This window comes from Rhinopithecus roxellana, chromosome 3, assembly GCF_007565055.1.
Source record: "Rhinopithecus roxellana isolate Shanxi Qingling chromosome 3, ASM756505v1, whole genome shotgun sequence".
Classification (NCBI taxonomy): Eukaryota; Metazoa; Chordata; class Mammalia; order Primates; family Cercopithecidae; genus Rhinopithecus; species Rhinopithecus roxellana.
This window is the reverse complement of record NC_044551.1, coordinates 183,865,356-183,885,773: the sequence shown is the minus strand read 5'-3', so window position 1 is coordinate 183,885,773 and position 20,418 is coordinate 183,865,356. Positions and strand designations below refer to the sequence as shown.

The following is a 20,418-nucleotide window of genomic DNA, read 5'->3' as shown; positions in this document are numbered from 1 at the left end:
CACATAAAGGTTTTAGGAGTGTTTCCCTTACATTAGAGAAAACTTTGTAGGTATCTTCATTTAAATGGCTCCCATGTGTCTTTCCCTGACAATAATGTACTCAAATGTTCCTCAAATGATTTGTGTCATGTTCTCAGGTGTGACTGTTAAGGCTGTGCTGTATGTCTGCAATAGTTACCATGGCCTTTGTAGAATTTGGATTCCAAAGGCACAGACTGTGAACTGGGTGAGTAAGGAATGAAATTGGCAGAAGGATGGTGAATTGAGACTTTTGATCCTTGATCTTATGTTCCTGAATTGAAATATCTATGTGTATGCCTGTGTGTGTATGCATAATATATATTATAATTTTATTATACACACAGACATGTATATTCACAATGCTTTTTAAAATTTTCATTTAAAGAAAAGATTAAAATTTTAAGGCTTAAATGAACTTTTTTTGACTACAACTTCCTCCTACCAGAACTGAGAATAGAATGCTGTTTCTTGGATTCAGATGTTTTCCTTTCGACCTGTGGCAAGCCTAATAAAATAGTGCCAGAATTGTCAACATTAACCACGTGTATAGATGCTTTATTTTTGTAACATTTCTGCATGAGGAGCCTTAACCTGCTATTTCTTAGGCATTGTCTCCTATAGGTGGCATTCAAGAAACTGACCAGGTCTCTAATGATAGCAGTAGATTCCACTTCTGTCGTCGCTTGAGATGATGTACCTTTGACAAGAAGGGTCAGCAAAGTACCTTGAAAAAAATATTTACTCAACAGCAAGATGGCCGGGAGTTGTTCTGTTGTGTTACAAGTGCTATTAAATAAATCATGAGGAATAATTTTTAAACACAGAAGGGTGTGGCTGTAGCTAGTAATGCTGATGAAAATCAGAAAGGGAATCCAAGAGGGTCCCAATAGTGTTAGACTTTTTAAACAGTAAGAGCTGTGTAGGAATCCTTCTGTGAACCATAAAAATAATAAACGCTGAGCCCATTGGAACATAATCTCAATCAGCAAGATGCCACTGCTTTCCAGATTTCCTCACAGGGCCCTGCTAATTCCATGCCAAAACTGGCAGTGGATTTCTTCCTTCTAATCTCCCCTAATGCCTTATTCGATTATTGTCACTGCTCTCCGACCATGCACTGTCCCTTCAGACTCTCATTTCCCAACTGAGTCAGTCAGAGGAGCCTGGGTGTCTGCAGGACATAATCTAAGACCACAACCACCTTGTTCCACGTGAGAAGAAGGAAACAAGAAAGAAGGGAGTCAGGGGAATCCTGCAAATTTTTTGGCAACCTCTTTATCTGTTGGATTACTGACTTGAGGCAAACAAGGAATAGAGATATGAAGGGTTTGAAAGATTTCTCCAGTTGATTGGCAAAGCAGAGCTGGCCAGTAGGGAGGACGACACTAGGAGGAGGGTGAATTGTGCATTTCAGTGCACTGCAGGATGGCGTTGCCTCTGCCCTGGCTGTGCATTATTCTGTGGTGAGTAAGATTCTTTTTCCTGAGTTTTCTTTTTATCTCAGAGGAAAGGAAAAGTGTACATCCATTGGGTGACACCTATATCAAATCATGAAAGAGACCAGAAGTGGGGGTAGCATGTATTTGTAACAGGGTGGAATAGAGTAAATTAGATAAAACATGTTCTCTGAGTCTGGGAGTAAGGGTCATTGACTCTCTACTCACAGGCTAGAAAGTGCCCTAGGGAAACTCGAAGATGAAGGCAACTTCTACTCAGAAAACATCAGTCGGATCCTGGACAACTTGCTTGAAGGCTATGACAATCGGCTGCGGCCGGGATTTGGAGGTAAGAAGCTGCATCTTTGCTACACAAACACCTGCAGTCTCTTTCCTCCTTTTCTGCCCCTTAAAGACCCAGAAGAGTCAGAAACGAGGTAGAGGGAAGGGGCAGGGGCACGGGAGAGAGACCATGTGTATGTTCCCATCCAGTCTCTGCCTCATCCACCATTAGTAGCCTTGTTCAAGTTATTTGAACTCTCTAAGTCTCATATCCTGAATTGTTGTGTGGGTATATGATCAATGTTTGCCTCACAGAGTTGTATGGGTGCAAAATGAGATTATTCATGTAAAACAGTTTTCTTAGCATTTTCCCATTAAAGCATCAATATACATTAATTACTATCATTTTCATTAGAACGAATCTAGCTTCTTTCATTCCTTAATGTTCTCCCAATTGACTAGAATACATTCAAAATAAGGCCACTGACATGAGTTTTCAGAGTTGAGAGACCGAAGGATCCCCACTACTGGAATGCAATAGGATGCATTGCAGATACTAGCTATGATAAGGGGTTTGGCAGTAGAATGCTGAGATCAATCCCTTTAACATCAGTAGTGATAATTGCTTCATCCCTCTGGGCTAATTTCAGGTGCTGTCACTGAAGTCAAAACAGACATTTATGTGACCAGTTTTGGGCCTGTGTCAGATGTGGAGATGGTGAGTGAGTTGTAAGTGAGTTGGGTATTTTCATTTCGGGGAGGATAGTGTAGTCCCAAAACTAATGATAGTGGGCATTGCCGCCAAGCTTGGCTCCAGATTCATGACACAATATGTGTACTCATGCTGGGAGGGCATGACCATTAGAGCAGATTCCTGGCTTAATCTTCACATTTCACTAAGGGTTTGAACATTTTAAGCTGAGAGACTTTTTAAAATTATGTCCTCTCTTCCATCCACATACTATGCACTAATTCTTCCCTCCAAAGAGAAGAGCTTTTTCCCCCTCTTTGTGAAGCTCTAGCAAATTTATTGGAGGAGGAAAAAAAACCACACAGATCCTATTCCACATAAAAGTTTATTGAGTATGTCTATGAAACCTAAAACATAATTGTCTTTTGTGGAAACATCATTATCAGTATGTTTTATTAAAACAGTAAAGAGGTCATTTGGAAAGGCTAATGCTCTCCACCTTTTACGTTGAAGGTGGACCAGTAGGTGTTCTGGGGACTCTGTTCCAGGTACAGATGGCTGTAGCATTCGTAAGAAGGTATTTATAGTAAGCGGCAATGAAAACTTGAGCTCATCTTTTAGAACAAAGTGTATCATGGTATTCTTTTATGGTTCTCAGATGGCATTTCTCTCTAAAACTGAAATGTAAATACGAATGCTGAAGTAAACATAACTGTCTTTAAAGAGGTTCATCATTAGGTTTTATTAGGGAAATGTAATTCTAAAGAAACAGTTATTGGAGACTTTTTCATTTTCTGCTTTTTTAAGTAGGCAAGAAAAGATGATGCATAGAAAGAATAAAGGAAGGAGTAAAGGAAGAAGAGAAAGGAATATGGAGGAAAAGAAGGAAGAAATAACATAAGAAAGAAAGGGAAAGTGGGAGGAAGGGTTTTATTCAAGAGATAAATATCTTACTATAAAAGGAGAAAGAGTCAGCATTATTCAGAATCCTGTATTATTTTAGTATCATATTTTCCATTCGTGTTCTAAGCCACTCCAAGTATAAACAACCACAACAATTTGCCATTGTATTGTTGAAGTCTGGGTATTCTTAGTGTTCTATCTTACGCTTATGTCTGTTTTTACAGTTTATTTGTACAATAGATCCATATTACATCCTGGGTCATTATTGTATGGGCATATTGCTTGTCAAATTATATTTTTAAAATGTAATCACTACTTGCCACAATAAGTTTCATAAAGGAATTTATACAGTAGGCAAAGCAATTATTGGCAATACTTTGATGTAATTGCAAGTTGTAATTTGTTATTGACTTTTGCAATAGCTCTTATTATAATTATTAAACATTTTAATGTTATTCATAAAAGCCACAAATTAACTCATAATTTTGATTATACATACTTAAATGATACTCTCTTTGGAATAATCATGGTAACACTTGTTTTTATTTTCCCTGAGAACAATATAAAATAATTTTGATGTGCAGCTATAGTGTGTTTATCAAGTAAGGTTTACCTATGTGTGGAATGTTACTGAATGTTACTCTGATGCTCTGAGATCCGTTTGAGGGTGAACGAGGTACAAAGGGGAATAGTTAGACTAACTGACGGTATAAAAGGCCAGCACAAAGGCTAAATTAAATATTTTCATAATCTATTTTCTAGATTAAGGAGGACATATTGATAGATGGAAATATGGATGACTGGATAGATAAAGAGGAAGAATATTAAGGAAAGTCAAGGTGGAGGAGGGAGGTTTAAACATCACAGCACTATCTTTTATAACAATAAGAACTTTCTGAGTTTGAGAACAATAATAATTACTTGCTAAAATTATATAGCTTTGTGAGAATTATTGCCATAAAATTTGCTTTATTGCTTAAGTTTAGAGATTGGGTGTATAGGCTAGTGAATAAACTATTCTTAGCAAACTGTCTTTCCAGCCTGCGTGAATATTTTATTTTCTCTTAGGAGTATACGATGGATGTTTTTTTCCGCCAGACTTGGACAGATGAGAGGTTGAAGTTTAGGGGGCCAACTGAGATTCTGAGTTTGAATAACTTGATGGTCAGTAAAATCTGGACGCCTGACACTTTTTTCAGAAATGGTAAAAAGTCAATTGCACACAACATGACAACTCCTAATAAACTCTTCAGAATAATGCAGAATGGAACCATTTTATATACCATGAGGTGAGGTTTCTCCAATTCTATTTCCCCTGCCTAAATGATATGTCCATAATACTAACTCAGAAACACTGATTTCAATGTTCCTAGGCTTACCATCAATGCCGATTGTCCCATGAGGCTGGTTAACTTTCCTATGGATGGGCATGCTTGTCCACTCAAGTTTGGGAGCTGTAAGTTAAAACAGGCTTCTGAGAGTCAAATAATACATCCAAAATATGTAATTACTTTTAGTAATTACATATTTTAGTTGATACTGGAAATCAAGGAAGAAATATAATCATGACACTATCAGTGTGGTTCTAGGAATATACTTAATCATTCTGTCAATCTCATAAATTGAGGCTTTAGTCACCAAGATTAAAGAAAACATTAAATACAATTTATGTTTGTATTTCCTTTTTTATAGACAATGTGCACTTTGAAGGAAAAAAAGACAACTCGTCAAATTCACTGCTATATTTAATTTGTTTCAAATATGTAGATGCTTATCCCAAAAGTGAAATCATATATACATGGAAAAAAGGACCACTTTACTCAGTTGAAGTCCCAGAAGAATCTTCAAGCCTTCTCCAGTATGATCTGATTGGACAAACAGTATCTAGTGAGACAATTAAATCTAACACAGGTAAGAATTTGACCAAAGGATGGAAATAATTCCGCAAGATGACTCCAGTGCACATTTTCAAAACATCTTCTTTTTCATTTGCCTTAGCCATTCTCAGCTAAGTATGCTGTTTTGAAGTGATGAGTAGCTTTCCTTAAAGTTGATTTTGCAACCAGGTGCATGTAAAGATTTGTGTGATCTTGGAATAAGTAGTTTTTTATGTATATGATATAAAGAACCCTACCGAAAACAATGAGCTGATGTGTCTCTTTGCTCTGTCATCTGGTGATCAAGTAGCTTTCTCATATACTGAAATGTACCTTTGCTTGTTTTCTTCCAGGCAACGTTAATTTAAAAACTGTCAAGATTTATATTCAACTGCATTCTTTTTGCAGACTGTCAGCAGTAATAACACTGATGTATGTGTCTTCCAACAGGTGAATACGTTATAATGACAGTTTACTTCCACTTGCAAAGGAAGATGGGCTACTTCATGATACAGATATACACTCCTTGCATTATGACAGTCATTCTTTCCCAGGTGTCTTTCTGGATTAATAAAGAGTCCGTCCCAGCAAGAACTGTTTTTGGTATGGCTCACATTTTGTACTTCACATACGTTCATCCTCCACCTTTCATTGCTTGTGTATTTTGAGTAAATATTCACACCGGTGCACCTTTTTTTCAATTCACAAAGAAAGTAGGTTCCTGTTTCATCCAGACATATGTGTCATGCAAAATCACTGTCATTATATCACAAGTTGTGTGGTGAATCAACAAAACATTTGTCTCAGCAAGAATTATGGCTGGTTTCCTATGACTTTCATGTGTCCTATTTGTAGTGCTTTATCTTGATTTTCTTTGTCATAACTGAAGAAAAGCAGAAAGGTAAAAACTGCATGTAAATCCATGAAAGCAAAAGATTAAGATATTGAACACAGTAATACATAAGTTGTATACCCCTTTTATTAGGTTGAACCATATGCAATTGTCATCTCATCAATTTTTTATGATTCAACCTACATATTTAGTTCCCCTTATATATAGAATCACTACTAATTGTGATAAAACAAAATTAAATAATAAGAAAAAGAGCTTTAACTGGAAACATCAGTGACAAACTCCAATGTTTTTCCTGGGTTTAATGATTATAAATTTAGTAGTCTGAAGATAGACTTGAATTAAATAGAAATCATAAAGCTTGATTTTTAAATGTGCTATGTTAAAATAGATCTTTTTGAAAGTTACTAAAGAATACCAACATAATGATGTCAACCATCAATATTATACATCTCCTAATTGTATAAATTCCCCAGGTCATAGTTCAAGAAGGAAAACTGCCAGCAAGTGGGTGATAAATTTTATCTTCTAATGAGTAAATATTATACCTTAAAATCTAGCTAGAAATACAATCAAATTAGGTAACCTAATTTAATGCTAATATTTATACCATATTTATTAACTGTTATTTAATATGTTAGCTGGTAAAACTGACCTGAAATTCAAGTTTTTTTCTTTTTCTTTCTTTCTTTTTTTTTTTTTTTTTTTTTTTTTTTGAGACAGTCTCGCTCTGTCGCCCAGGCTGGAGTGCAGTGGTCCGATCTCGCTCACTGCAAGCTCTGCCTCCCGGGTTCACGCCATTCTCCGGCCTCAGCCTCCCGAGTAGCTGGGACTACAGGCGCCCGCCAGCACGCCTGGTTAATTTTTTTGTATTTTTAGTAGAGACGGGTTTCACTGTGTTAGCCAGGATGGTCTCAATCTCTTGACCTCGTGATCCGCCCGCCTCGGCCTCCCAAAGTGCTGGGATTACAGGCTTGAGCTACCGCGCCCGGCCTCAAGTTTTTTTTTCTTAAATGGTAATAATTTGTTACAAGTTCTCTCAAGCCCTAAACAACTAGAAGTATTTACGACTTAAATTTTACAATAAACTAATTCAATTCCACAAACTCAAAAATTTTTTGAGCAATTATAATGTATAAGTCACTTCACTAAATATTGAAAGATACAGAAATGATAATACTTATGATAATAATTATGAACATTTATAATACAAAATATATTCGAAATATTAAAAAGGTACTTTGCCTTGGTAGCGTGCTTTATCTTCTCTACTGACACATTCTCATTTGATTTTGCCATAGGATTCCCAGTACTAATATTACATTTCCTTTTCTTTTTTATTTTAGGGATCACCACTGTTTTAACTATGACCACTTTGAGCATTAGTGCCCGGCACTCTTTGCCAAAAGTGTCATATGCCACTGCCATGGATTGGTTCATAGCTGTTTGCTTTGCTTTCGTCTTCTCTGCTCTTATCGAGTTTGCAGCGGTCAACTACTTTACCAATCTTCAGACACAGAAGGCCAAAAGGAAGGCACAGATTGCAGCCCCACCCACAGTGACAATATCAAAAGCTACTGAACCTTTGGAAGCTGAGATTATTTTGGTAATTGTTTATTTTTTCTACCGTTACCTACTGTAGCAAAAAGCAGCCTAAATAGTGTTAAGAAACAACTAAGTGTCCAAAAGTAATGTGAGTTGAGCACAGTTTATATAACTGTAGTTTCAAGAGCAAGGCCAGTTTCTGTTCCAACTTCACAGAGAAAAGCTAAGGAACAAGCCTTCATTTATCTTTGCTCTAAACTTTGGGCATTCTTCTTTCATCATGCTCACTTATACTGGCAGATTCTAGACTCTCAGAGAAGACTAGAAAATTCTAAGCCTTTAGATGTTTCTGTTGAACAGAATCACTTATACCAACTGGGGGAAAAAAGTAAAAAGAAAAAAAATGTTTTTTCTAATGAGGTTTCAGAGTCTGCAGGAAAGAAACAGGGACTTCTATGGAATGGACAATTTTTGTTATAAATCTGCTTGCTGCTTTATTTCAAGAGAGCAAGGCATCTGTGAATAATGAATAATAGATTCTCTGAATGTTGAATCATAACCCAAGAATCTGATTCATATTAAAACATTTTCATATTCACATTTGTATATTACACATATGTATATCAATGAGCTTATATTCAATGCCTTACATTCAGTGAGAAATAGTTATAAATTTATGTTAAATTTGCTGTGGCTAAGCTCTGGTACCCAGAGGTTTTTGAATAAGAAACAAATGGTAACATTAATATTTCAAGGACCATTAATATGCCCCCAGATTTCAATTTTGCTTAAAAGTAAATTATAACAACAATTAAGCTGCACATTCTTGTTTTAGTGGATAATAAAACTGATTGACAGGCATACATTTTTATTTTAATACAAATCTTAAAGAGTAGCTCTAAGAAAAGGAATATTGGCCGGGCGCGGTGGCTCAAGCCTGTAATCCCAGCACTTTGGGAGGCCGAGACGGGTGGATCACGAGGTCAGGAGATCGAGACCATCCTGGTTTACACGGTGAAACCCCGTCTCTACTAAAAAATACAAAAAACTAGCCGGGCGACGAGGCGGGCGCCTGTAGTCCCAGCTACTCGGGAGGCTGAGGCAGGAGAATGGCGTAAACCCGGGAGGCGGAGCTTGCAGTGAGCCGAGATCGCGCCACTGCACTCCAGCCTGGGCGACAGAGCTAGACTCCGTCTCAAAAAAAAAAAAAAAAAAAAAAAAAAGAAAAGGAATATTTTGCTCTGTGAATTCAAGTAAGGCAGACACTTTGAACTGAAAATTTTTTACAGCTGATCAATTCTAGTAAGCACTTTCATATCTGAAAACTACGTGCAGCCCAGTAATCCTCAGTTTAACTTTATGAAGAAAATTTTAAAGCTATTTGTTTTTTACTTTTCAGAATCTGAGGCATCTGTTGACTAAAAAGGTGATCATTTTCTTATTGAAATTTTTGTCTTTGATAAACTAAGAAACTTGTTTGAGAATTTATATTTTCTCCAAGAAATGAGAGGCCATCCCCATAATATGTAGAAATATATAATTTAAGGATTTGTTTTTATTAGCCATCATTTAAAAGATAAAGATAAAAGAAAAAAAATTCCATTCAGTGATCCAGTTTAATTACCTTGTTTCACAAGTGGAAAACACAGTCTAGAAGAGGGAAAATATAAGTTTCTAGTTGGTAGAAAATCTAGGAATTGATTTAAAAACTTTGTATAAGCCGAGTGCAGTGGCTCACACCAGTCATCCCAGCATTTTGGGAGGCTGAGGTGGGAGGATCACTTGAAGCCAGAAGTTAAAAATCAGAATGGACAACATAGCAGGCTGACCCCTATATCTGTAAAAAACTTTAAAAAATTACTCGGTGGTGGTGGCATATGCTTGCAGTTCTAGCAACCAGGAAACTGAGGCAAGAAGATGGCTAGAATGCAGGATTTTGAAGTTACAGTGAGTCATGATCACGCCACTAAACTCCATCCTGGGTGACACATTTAGATTCTGTCTCAGTAATAATAATAATAATAATAATCAGAAGAAGAAGAACCTCTGAAATCCACAACATTACAGAGGCTGAGGCCACCCTCCCCAATAATTCCTTAAAAATTTAAATATATGAGGGTGCATACCACAGGATAAAACATTTTAAAAATGTAGTTGAGTAACAAAATTCTTCCTTTGACTTAACAATATATTCTTTATGTATATGTAGTTTGAAAGGTCACCAAATATATATTTTTTTACAAAATATCCTAGTCTGCAGGCTTGCTTCACAATGTTAAAGACATTTTTTGTCATGATAAATTCCAAATGTTTCTGAGAACTTTTTCATGTTTGTAGAAATAAGTGATTCTGTTACAAGATATCTGTATGCATATAAGTATGTAATCTATATATTGTCCATAGGTCATATACATATTAATACATATCTATAAATGAAAAAAGTGCTTATCAGAATTCAGCTTACCAGTTTCTTATTTGTGTAATGTAGTAAAAGTAAAAAAAAAAAAAAAAAAAAGGTCAGAAACAGAAAAAAAATGGATTTTGAATATGCTCGTAGGTCAGATTTTGAAATGAAAAGAAAGACCAATATTTTTGCTTTACCTTTTTTGAAACATGCAGTACTGAGAAGAGGATGATTTCAAATCCTTGGAGAAAACATAATCACCCCCTCAGGCTATTATTTTAAAGGTGTAAGTTATTAATTTAAGATGGAATTTAAGATCTCAGGTTTTGATACAAACTGTCTCCCCATAAACCTAAAATAGTAACATATAATGAGTAGGTCCTCTGGGAAGCTAGATTTTTTAAAATGGCATATAAATAATCTCCAAGTACTTTTTTCCTGCAGGTAACATTTATTTTTTCTTATGAAAAATTGTATTTCTGAACCTGGTTTTACTTAAAATATTTTAAAGCAATACATAGGGAAATTTTGATTCTAAAAGGCTGAAGTATAAAAATAAACATAAAAACAAAAATGACCAAATCAAACAATGTAAACCTTGAAGGTATCAAAACTAAATATAGGTGATTACATAGGACATTTGCATTACATTTGTTCATGTCAAACTTTGGCAAGTTGTCTTATATGATGTAGAGGAACAAACATAAATTACACATTTGCAATTTATACTACACAGTGGTATATTTTGATTGCAAGACATTTTCTTCCAAATACCATGACATTTAAAAATACCTATTCAGTTGTAATCAAAACAACATTATTTGAATAAGTTTGACATTGAAATAGCAAACTAATGTGGTGAAGTTGAAGGGAAATTAAGTGCTTGGATATTTCATGTGATTCTATGTTGTATATTTTAGTATGTTCATTGCTTTTCACAGGAAACTACTTACAGTGAATGTGGGTAAAAGTTTATTCATTTTATCACTTTGATTCTGACCTTAAAACATAATAATAATGGAGAAACTCAAGCATTTAAAATCTAGATCTCAAACCCAAAAAGGCACCTTAAAGCTAAATCTTCAGAAATGCTCTGTAGACTATCTTTCTATTTTTAAGACATATGGAATTGGATATTTTATTTTTTATTAATTATTTCTGGAAAAGAAATTGTCAACAGTGTTTTTCCCGCTTATATGTGATTTTTTTCTTAATGTTTTTATCTGGTATGCTACCTTAACATTAGAGAGTTATTTATGTCTTCATGAGTTTCAGAGCCTATTAACACGTCTGGAGTATACCTGGAGTATACCTGTACCTATATTGTGTGTAAGATCAACTTTGGTCCTTGATTTCTTTTTGCATAGTTTGCTAGTTTCCTTGTTATTTTAAAGGCCTATGCCCTCATCACTATGTTCCTGAGAGTCAATCACTCACCCATCCCCTCTGCAATCCTTTGAGCAGTGTCATTACTCTCAGAGTAACTTCTCTTCTTTACATGGATGTGATGCCTTTTGTAAATTATATAACACAAAATTGACCAAAATTTCATTAGTCAGGACAATTACTATATTTATGTTGATTGCATTATTTATTCTTTTCTTTTTTTTTCTTTTCATCTGGCACCTATTTATTGACTACTTAGGCATTCATTGACTTATTCATACCATATATATTTGATAAGTGCCTTTATGTGCCAGGCCTTTTGTAGAGTGTTGAGGATATATTAGTGAGTAATATCGGAGGGCCTCTTCCCTCATGGAGCTTCTTGTACAGCAGGAAGTGAGAGAGATCAATGAGCCTTAATAATACCTTGGAATAAAGCCTGTCCTTAGAGATGTATAGTGAGCTGCAGAAGAGCCATGCAAAAGTGTCTTACTCAGTCTGGAGGGGTTTTTGTTTTTAGCAGAGTGATGTCTAAGCTAAGAACACAGAAAAAATTAGCCCGGCTCTGTGCTGGAAGCTCTAAGCCAGTTGCTACAAACTTGGGCATAGAGAGGGCAATAAGATATATACTCTTCCTGGGCTCCTTTTTAAGGTAGTAGGGTGCAGTGGGCCATTACCATACTGCTTTTATCTGTGTAGAGAGATGTGAAGAATAGAATACTGAAAAGTTTACCTTTTCTACTCCAAATATTGCACAAGTATTGCACAAATAAACGGAGTCTCGCTCTGTCGCCCAGGCTGGAGCAGATTTTTTTTGAGTACTGTCATTACTCCCTACAATTAGGGACTGAATTAAGACCATTAAAGACTCTATGTACCAGAAAGATCACAGTGCCCTTCTTGGTTGTGTCATTGTATGATTTATGGGGCAGGCAGGATGGATTAGATGAGGGTTGTAAGTGGTTAGTCCCTTCCCCATACCTTCTATCAAATCCCCACCCCATACTTCATTATGAATCCTCCAAACATTCTGATATGTTTTCTAGACATATTCCCTAGTACCATGAATCAACTATTCAATATATTGCTGCCAATAAGCTGCATGTCTGTAGGAATTCTGGAGTCATGTCTGTTTTCAACTCGACCAGCTGAACACAAACACAAGAAAATCCAACAGAGTTCTAATTTTCCCCATAATGATTAATATGATGACTTTTGCAAACTATCAATACTAAGTGTTTTCAAAAAATATTTTCTCTTATTTGTGTTGTCTCTCCTTGCTTTTTTCTAAAAACAAATGCTTGGTTTATCCCTTAGTAAGGCAGTCCTGGTTAGAGCGTCTTTTTAAATGGTGGGAGCAATAGGTTACGTCTCAGACTTACTGAGACTCATTGAATTACATATAGAAATTTGTCTAAATACTTCCTAAACACTTTTTCCCTCTATCACATAGTTGATTGTCATAAAGTCCAGTTTGACTTAAAGTACCTTTGCAATATGGCATTACTTGAAACAAAGCAGTGCTCTATAAATACCTAAAGCAGGATGGCACTCAGCAGCAGGGGAGCCCTGCAAAAATTCAAAACCACAGGCGTTCCACTCAAAACAGTGACAGCCCCAAGCTGAGCCCTCATCTGGACTCTGACAAAGCCTATTTTACCATCAGCTGAAGCTGCTATGCTTACAATAGAGCAGGCAGGACTGATGCAAACCTGTAGCTTAAACGGCTCATAAAATTGGCTTTCTTTTCATTTCAGAAATTCAGCGTGTTCCTTCTAAACTAATGTCCAATCCGCTTGTGCTGTCAATTGCCAGTTATTTAGCAACTGATTATCCAGATGCAGGGTAGCCAGGCCTCTTGCATTTCCCTTAGCCTATCATATTTGCTGCCTGTTAGAAATTCCCCCAATCACTCCTGGGCAATGGGACACTTGTGAATCTAAGCCAGTGATTTCCCATGGGGAGCTATTTCCCCCCAAAGACATTTGGCAGTGTCTGGAGATACAACTTGAGGTGGAGGTGGCTAATGGTATCACGTTGGTAGAGGCCAGGGATGCCGCTCCACATCCCAAGACACAGAGGAGGGTCCTCCATAACAAAGAGTGATTGGCCCCGAAAGGTCAGTAGTTCTGAGCTTGAGACACTGTGCCCAAAACGCTAAAGCTGATAGGAAGAATAGCATAATAATTGTTGAGAGTGTGGTCTGTGGCATCAGAGGGAAATTGAATTCAGATCCTGCCACTCATTACCTTTGTGAGCTTCCTGCTTAAGCCTCCATTTGCTCATCTATCAAATGAAGATAATATGACATTGTGGATTTTTTGAAGAAATTCACGAAATAATATTTGAAAATTGTCTTGTAATGCTAGTCAACAATAAGCATTTAGAACTGGTACTTATAATGTAATATAAAACCGTATTGAAATGCAATGTAACATAATCATAAAACTTTTCACCCCTCTCTTTGCCTACCTCCTCCAACAAATCTTGGGAAATGTTTAGATTTTTTTCATTTGTTGATTCAGCATTTGTTTATTAAACAAATACTGTGTTTTAAATATTTGCTAGACACTGTGGAATGCTCATACATATGAATAATGTGTCTTTCACCATTGAGGAGATTCCATGCTAGGAAAGGAGATAAGCCACAACAAAAATAATTATACCTACAAGAAAGAAAATAATAATATCTACAAGAGTCATAATAACTAGGCAGAAAAATGCATAAAGGCTGAAGTAATCAGTGATGGTAGGTGTTAATGAGTTTGGTACCAAAAGATGTGAGGGAAAGATAAAAATGGGTGACAGGTGGATGTTATTTCAGAAAAAGAAGAAATAAAGATATGTGAGTGGTGAGAATGAGAAGCAGACGTATTTGGAAAATGATTTAAAAAATAGATATAGCTAAGATTCCTGAGCAAAAAATATATGTACATATGTATATGTGTGTATATATACACATATATATGTTTGTGCATATATCTATATATTAAGCATTTTTCTTAAATTCTCAAAAACATAGGGAAAAACTTACGTGTTAAGTAATATTTGTCCCAGCCTTCACAGATACAAACTTGAAGCTTAGAGAGAATTAGAGTCTGTGGCACCTAGGAGGTGTTTAAATCATATTGCACACAATTAGTAGCTATGGGACTGTAATCTAGGGATTTCTGACTCTCCTTGTTCTCTTAACTCCTAGGAAACCCTCCACAGAGATTGTTTGGGGAAGTAGATGAGGACAAGGGAAATGCTAATGTAGGAAGCCTTTAATTTCAATATAATTTAATTTTAATTTTTTAATTTAAGTAAAATTACAGTATCCATTTTACTATAAATTTTTCATGGTGTTTGGTTCTGAATGGTACTTCTGACCTCTGGACCGTGATTATTTGGGAATCCCCATTACGTCTTTTATGACACTGTGACAATGCACAGATTCACAAATAACTGCCCCCACTACATCTCTAAAAAATAGGGGGAGAATAAGCAAGGCTTTACATTTTTATGGTACTTAATGTTTTATAGTCACTGCGTTATTCCAATGAACTAGGCATGTCTTCCCTCTTTCTACCTAAAATAGAAAGAAAAACATGTTTCAGACAGATAATGCATGCTGTTAAAAGTCAAAATGAGTGTAGAAAGAAAATCTGCTCTGAAGGCTGGCTTCTTTCTACTCTATCATGATTCTTAGAAATGTTTGCTAGAGGAAAGTATTTTAGTGTTCCATATGTGGGAGGAGGATGGCTCTTTTTGGAGGATGAAACAGTGACACCTTTTGCTCTTTCAGGTAAAGAATATTTAAATACTATATTTAATAGGTGAAAATTTAGAGTCTGAGAAATATGATAGAAAATTCTTGAAAAATAGTTCTGTGTTCTCTAGGAGAGGCAGCATGCACTGAGACAGTTACTCTGCTTCTATCCCCACACAGCCTGGTGATTCTGGGCACAGTAGTCCTCAGCTGTCATCTTTTTTTTTTTTTTTTTTTTAGATGGATAGATGGAGTCTTGCTCTGTCCCCAGGCTGGAGCACAGTGGCGCCATTTTGGCTCACTACAATCTCTGCCTCCCAGGTTCAAGTGATTCTCCTGCCTCAGCCTCCTGAGTAACTGGGATTACAGGCACCCGCCACCAAACCGGCTAATTTTTTGTATCTCTGAGTTGGGGTTTCACCATGTTGGCCAGGCTGGTCTTGAGCTCCTGACCTTCTGATCCACCCACCTCGGCCTACCAAAGCTGGGATTACAAGCGTCAGCCACTACGTCCGGCCCATCTGTTTTTAATAGAAAGTTTCCCTCATCTCCTCTTCAAGAGCAGCATACTAGCCCTTCTAATATTTTAAACTCTCTTCTACCTCTAAGACCTATGACTAATTTAATTCTGTCCAGAGTACCACAGTTCTGGGCCAATAGATAAGAAAGATAGCCCTTGGTTGGAATTCACTGTGGTTTTTTTGAATCAAATCTTGACTACACCATTTGTTTTTGCTCTTGTTAAAGAAACAGATTTCTCCATGGCCCCTAAAAACAGTGAACTTAAGCTCTCTGTGAGAACTATTATTATTTAGATACCCAATAAGTTTCATGTCAAATCAAATAACAAAATCAAGAAGGGAATATAGAAAAGAAGTTTTGCAGGTTGTTGTCCCTGTAGTCCAAATGTCACCACATCGGTGGGTCATTTTGGTCCTGTGGTTCAACCAGCAAAGGGGAGGCAGCTGTCTTATCCTGTTGCCGCAGTGTTGCTGGCTAAAGCCACGGGAGTTTGCCCACGTGGGTCACATACCCTGCCAGGCAGCAAAGTGGTGATTTTGCTGCCAGTGAGGAAACAAGGCCATTTTACAAGATCAGGGGTAATGCACAGCAAGTGTTTGAAGGCAGAGGCCCAGCAAGGACAAGCTAGTCACAAGGAGGGTGATCGTTACAGGATGCAGACAAGAAAAGATAGGTATCAGAGGAGGGCCCCCTAGACACCAACAGCATGAAAGGAATCTAAATCAAACAGAATCAGAGTCTCTGAACTAGGCCCAATACTTTAGAATAAAGATGAGAAAAATGTTGGAACGAAACAGGCACTGAAACTGACCAGTGAAGTTTATTGCTAGCCCTGCTGCCATCATGGACAAAGCATTTCCCCTATCTGGACCCTAACCTCACTTGCCAGTTATTGTGTTAAACATCCCATTCAAGACTGTAGTTGATTGTCTTATGATTTCAGTGAAACAGGAGGTTTAGTGTTAGAAAGAAGCATATAACAAATCTGAGTTCAGTAAATGAATCGTTTTTAGTGACTGAGGATAGAGAAAGACCAGTTAGAAAGTTCTGAATGGGAAGTAAAAAGTGTACAATATAGAAATTCTGAGCTAAGAGGCAGGCATATTTCAAGGTATGAACAGTCATCCTACTCAATTTAAGGATATTTATTCTTTGTCACTGGCCTTTGGCATACATAGGCTAATTTTATTTATTTTTTAAATCTTAGCTGATTCAAGCTTATGACTGTGCAAAGAGGAGAATGTAGGCTGGGAATGTGTCTAGAAGAATGGTTTTAATAAACCAGGCTGTAATTTTTTTGTACTAATTGTCCACATATTCCAAATTGGAATTCACCCCTCCTCCCAACACACGCCATTGCCCAAACCCATTGCCCTACAGACTACTGCACAACCAGGGGTGGCTATGCCTCTGCAACCTGGCTCATCACTCCCTAAGGATACAATGCTTACCATAGTTATATGACATGAAATATGCTTTGTGTTATTTGCTGATGTATTGCATAATAGAATGTCCGATGGAAGCAAGTAAGTTATTTCACAATGTATTTTAAGCCTTACTTGGAAAAGTAACACCATCAAATACTATTAAGAAGTCATTGATGTTTGACCTTACACAGAAAGTAAATCGTCAATAAATATTTCTCAATGGTGAAAGAATGAATAAATAAGCAATTAAGCAATATCTATTCTTTCATTTGGGCTTAATATTTGTCTTTTTTCCACAGCATCCTGACTCCAAATATCATCTGAAGAAAAGAATCACTTCTCTGTCCTTGCCAATAGTTTCATCTTCTGAGGCCAGTAAAGTGCTCACTAGAGCGCCCATTCTACAATCAACACCTGTCACGCCCCCACCACTCTCTCCAGCCTTTGGAGGCACCAGTAAAATAGACCAGTATTCTCGAATTCTCTTCCCAGTTGCATTTGCAGGATTCAACCTTGTATACTGGATAGTTTATCTTTCCAAAGATACAATGGAAATGAGTAGCAGTGCTGAATAGCTTGCAGCCAGGACAACCTGAATTCTCTAAGTTCTTGTTTCCTGTTTCCTATGTTTTCTTAAAAAATAGCATTGAGACTTGTGTAGATGCTTTTCAGAACACGAAATCAAATTGGAAATCTGTAACGCAGCTTCAGTACGCATGTGTGGGCAAAAAAGCAATAATCTTACTCCTCGAAATAGAAAGTTGAAGGTTGCTGAAAAATATGACTTTTCCGAATGTTAGAAAAAAATTTTATGAGGATAAAATGGGTTCAAGATGAATCTGACAACCTTTGTCTTTCATTGTTCAATATTTTTAATTGTCACTGTGAATAACATTTACCACAAGGCAGATAAAATAAGAAATGCTGACACTTCCAAAGGTTGCCTTAAAATATGTTTATTTTGGCTCAGTTCCCAAGAGAGCAAAATATAAATACAGTCTAAATATTTATCAGTAGGTTAATACCAGCATGTTGGAGGCCTTTATGCTAGTAAAATGGCTTTCAGTGGCATTGTAAAGCCTATGTTGAGCTTAGCCATTTGTTTTTAACCTTGCTGTGCTCTTTTACCTCAATAAAATGTGGTGTTTGTATACATATAAATTATACATAGCTCATAAATTATGTATACATATGTACATAGCTGTAGTTGGACTAAAATTCAGAGTGTTTTATGATACCAAATTCTCCTTCTAAAATAATACACTTACTATAATTCTATGAGGTTGTAGAAAAAAGGAGTCATTATAAGGAAGCCTTATATATTATGACTATGGTTATCTCTTGTGTTTTCCACATTTCTAATTATAACACTAAATAAAACAACAATAAACATGGTTCTCTGGATCTGTTTCATGCACCTAGAGAGACTTTCTTTAGGTGTGGAGAAGCGAAGTGGTTACCTCTACCCCAATGCTATTGCTCCTGGTGAGAGGTAGGAGAAATGGGACAACCAGGCTCAGTTACGTAGTGCTGATAAAAGATTTGAATTTATATTCAAATAGTTCATCTTTCCTCTTTTCCTGTTCAATCAATCCTATTCCTTCCTGATGCTTCACTCTAACAGTATTTCTCCCACATAGAATTGTTATAGGGAAGCAGGAACTAAGAGTAGGAGAAAGCATGTGGTATGATTTGTCTAAATGGACAAACCCCTCATTAGATGTTCCTGGGTCTTAAACATCACAGAGATCACCTTGAGACCAGAACCCAGAAAAAAAAAAATTTAATACTACTACTCTTACTTTTACCCAGAAAAATGCAAACATACTACAGCTAAACAACTTTAAGTTTAATTGAAACAGCACTCTACTAAGTGTGAGGAGACTGAGGTGTCTGTGCAACTTCTGTATCATTTAGCTCCTTGGCCCAATATCTTTGTTTTTGGGAGACTCAACTGTATTCTCATCTATAGAATGAGGGAGCTGATTAGATGCTCTTCAAAGACCCTTTCATTTTGAACCATGTATGTTTGTTTCATTATTATTTTCTATCTAAATAAAATTGGTATAATTATACAGGGTATATTAAATAATTAAATGTCAGGTGGGTGTTAATCATCTTATATGCTAGGTCACATTAATCTACCTCACAAACCTGTAAAGAATATACTGCTATTATCTCTGTTTAAAGATGAAGAAACTAAGGCTCAAAGAAGATAAATAATTTTGTTCAAAATCAAAGAGCACTCAAGTGCTGTAGCTGATAATCAGACTCAAGCGGTGTGAATACATAGCTTGTTCATTTAACCATACCTATACATGTCCTCATCTTATATGATATGACCCTATTCTTTTTTCCCCTCTTGTATTCTCTGGTATTGTCTCAATTGTATGTCACTTTTTGTAATAATTTTCCTGGAGTTCTGACATCACTTGTGCCCCTTGTCAGCCTTCATTCTACATCTCACTTATTACTCTCAGTCAGCATTTATGCTTACAGCTAGAACAGATAGATAAAATCAAGTAAAGAATTATAGACCTTATGTTCCTCCCCTATGAAGGGATATTTCAAGAAAAAACTTTATACAACTATAAAACTTTCAAATTCTCAGGATTCCAGAGAATGATGTTTCTCAGTGTATGCCATGGGATGGTACTAGTGGTTAAGTGATAATAAAACAGTTTCCTTAGTTAAAAAACTGGAGGAGAGATGTTGAGGCAAAGTGAAGCAAATGTCTTTTCTGCTGGTCTTCTCACAGCCATGATGATATTATGTGCACTATAAATCTCTAATACTGTAACATTTCCCAAATTCATATAACTCTAAGTACCATTTTGCATGGAGGAAATCCTGGGAGTGGCATTTTCCAGAAAACAATTTAGAAAACACCACAGAAGATTCTATTTATTCTATTCCCTCTGAGGAGGGGCTCATCAGAACCAGGTCTCAGATCTCTACGGTTTGTCCATGGCTGCTAAAATCTCAGAGCGTGAAGGAGAACACTTGCGTATATGGGCTCAGGTTCTTGAGGAAGAGCTACTAGTAACTGTGGGAGGACACAATGAGACTGGTTCTGGGAATGCAAAAAACTGGAGACTGAAACCAACTGTTGTCACAAGGTGAAAGGCAACATCAAGAGAAAAAGTAAGTCAATGAAAGAGACAAAATGCCTTTCATTTTCCTCCTGTCTTCCTGTCTCACTCCTCTGCTATCAGCAGAACCTCACAGAAATCCTTGTGTCAGAGAAGAAATGAAAATCACAGAGTTCTAGCCCAGGCATCAAGAAATAGAGTATAGAGTTTGGATATAAAGCTGACAGA

The 20,418-nt window shown here is 36.6% G+C and overlaps 1 protein-coding gene across 2 annotated transcripts; it reads left to right on the top strand.

Moving 5' to 3' along the window:
• The first annotated feature begins 1,008 nt into the window (after nt 1-1,008).
• GABRA6 (gamma-aminobutyric acid type A receptor alpha6 subunit) lies at nt 1,009-18,492 on the top strand. Of its 2 annotated transcripts, none has more exons than XM_030927305.1 (9): nt 1,009-1,484; nt 1,688-1,806; nt 2,390-2,457; nt 4,402-4,622; nt 4,707-4,789; nt 5,026-5,244; nt 5,661-5,813; nt 7,410-7,669; nt 17,398-18,492. In XM_030927305.1, the coding sequence occupies exons 1-9, from the start codon at nt 1,447-1,449 to the stop codon at nt 17,671-17,673; spliced, it is 1,437 nt and encodes a 478-aa protein (XP_030783165.1). In that variant the 5' UTR covers nt 1,009-1,446; the 3' UTR covers nt 17,674-18,492. The 2 variants fall into 2 exon arrangements, with proteins under 2 accessions (XP_030783165.1, XP_010387219.2); XM_010388917.2 differs by having other exon boundaries at nt 5,101-5,244; nt 17,398-18,006.
• The last annotated feature ends 1,926 nt before the right edge of the window (nt 18,493-20,418 follow it).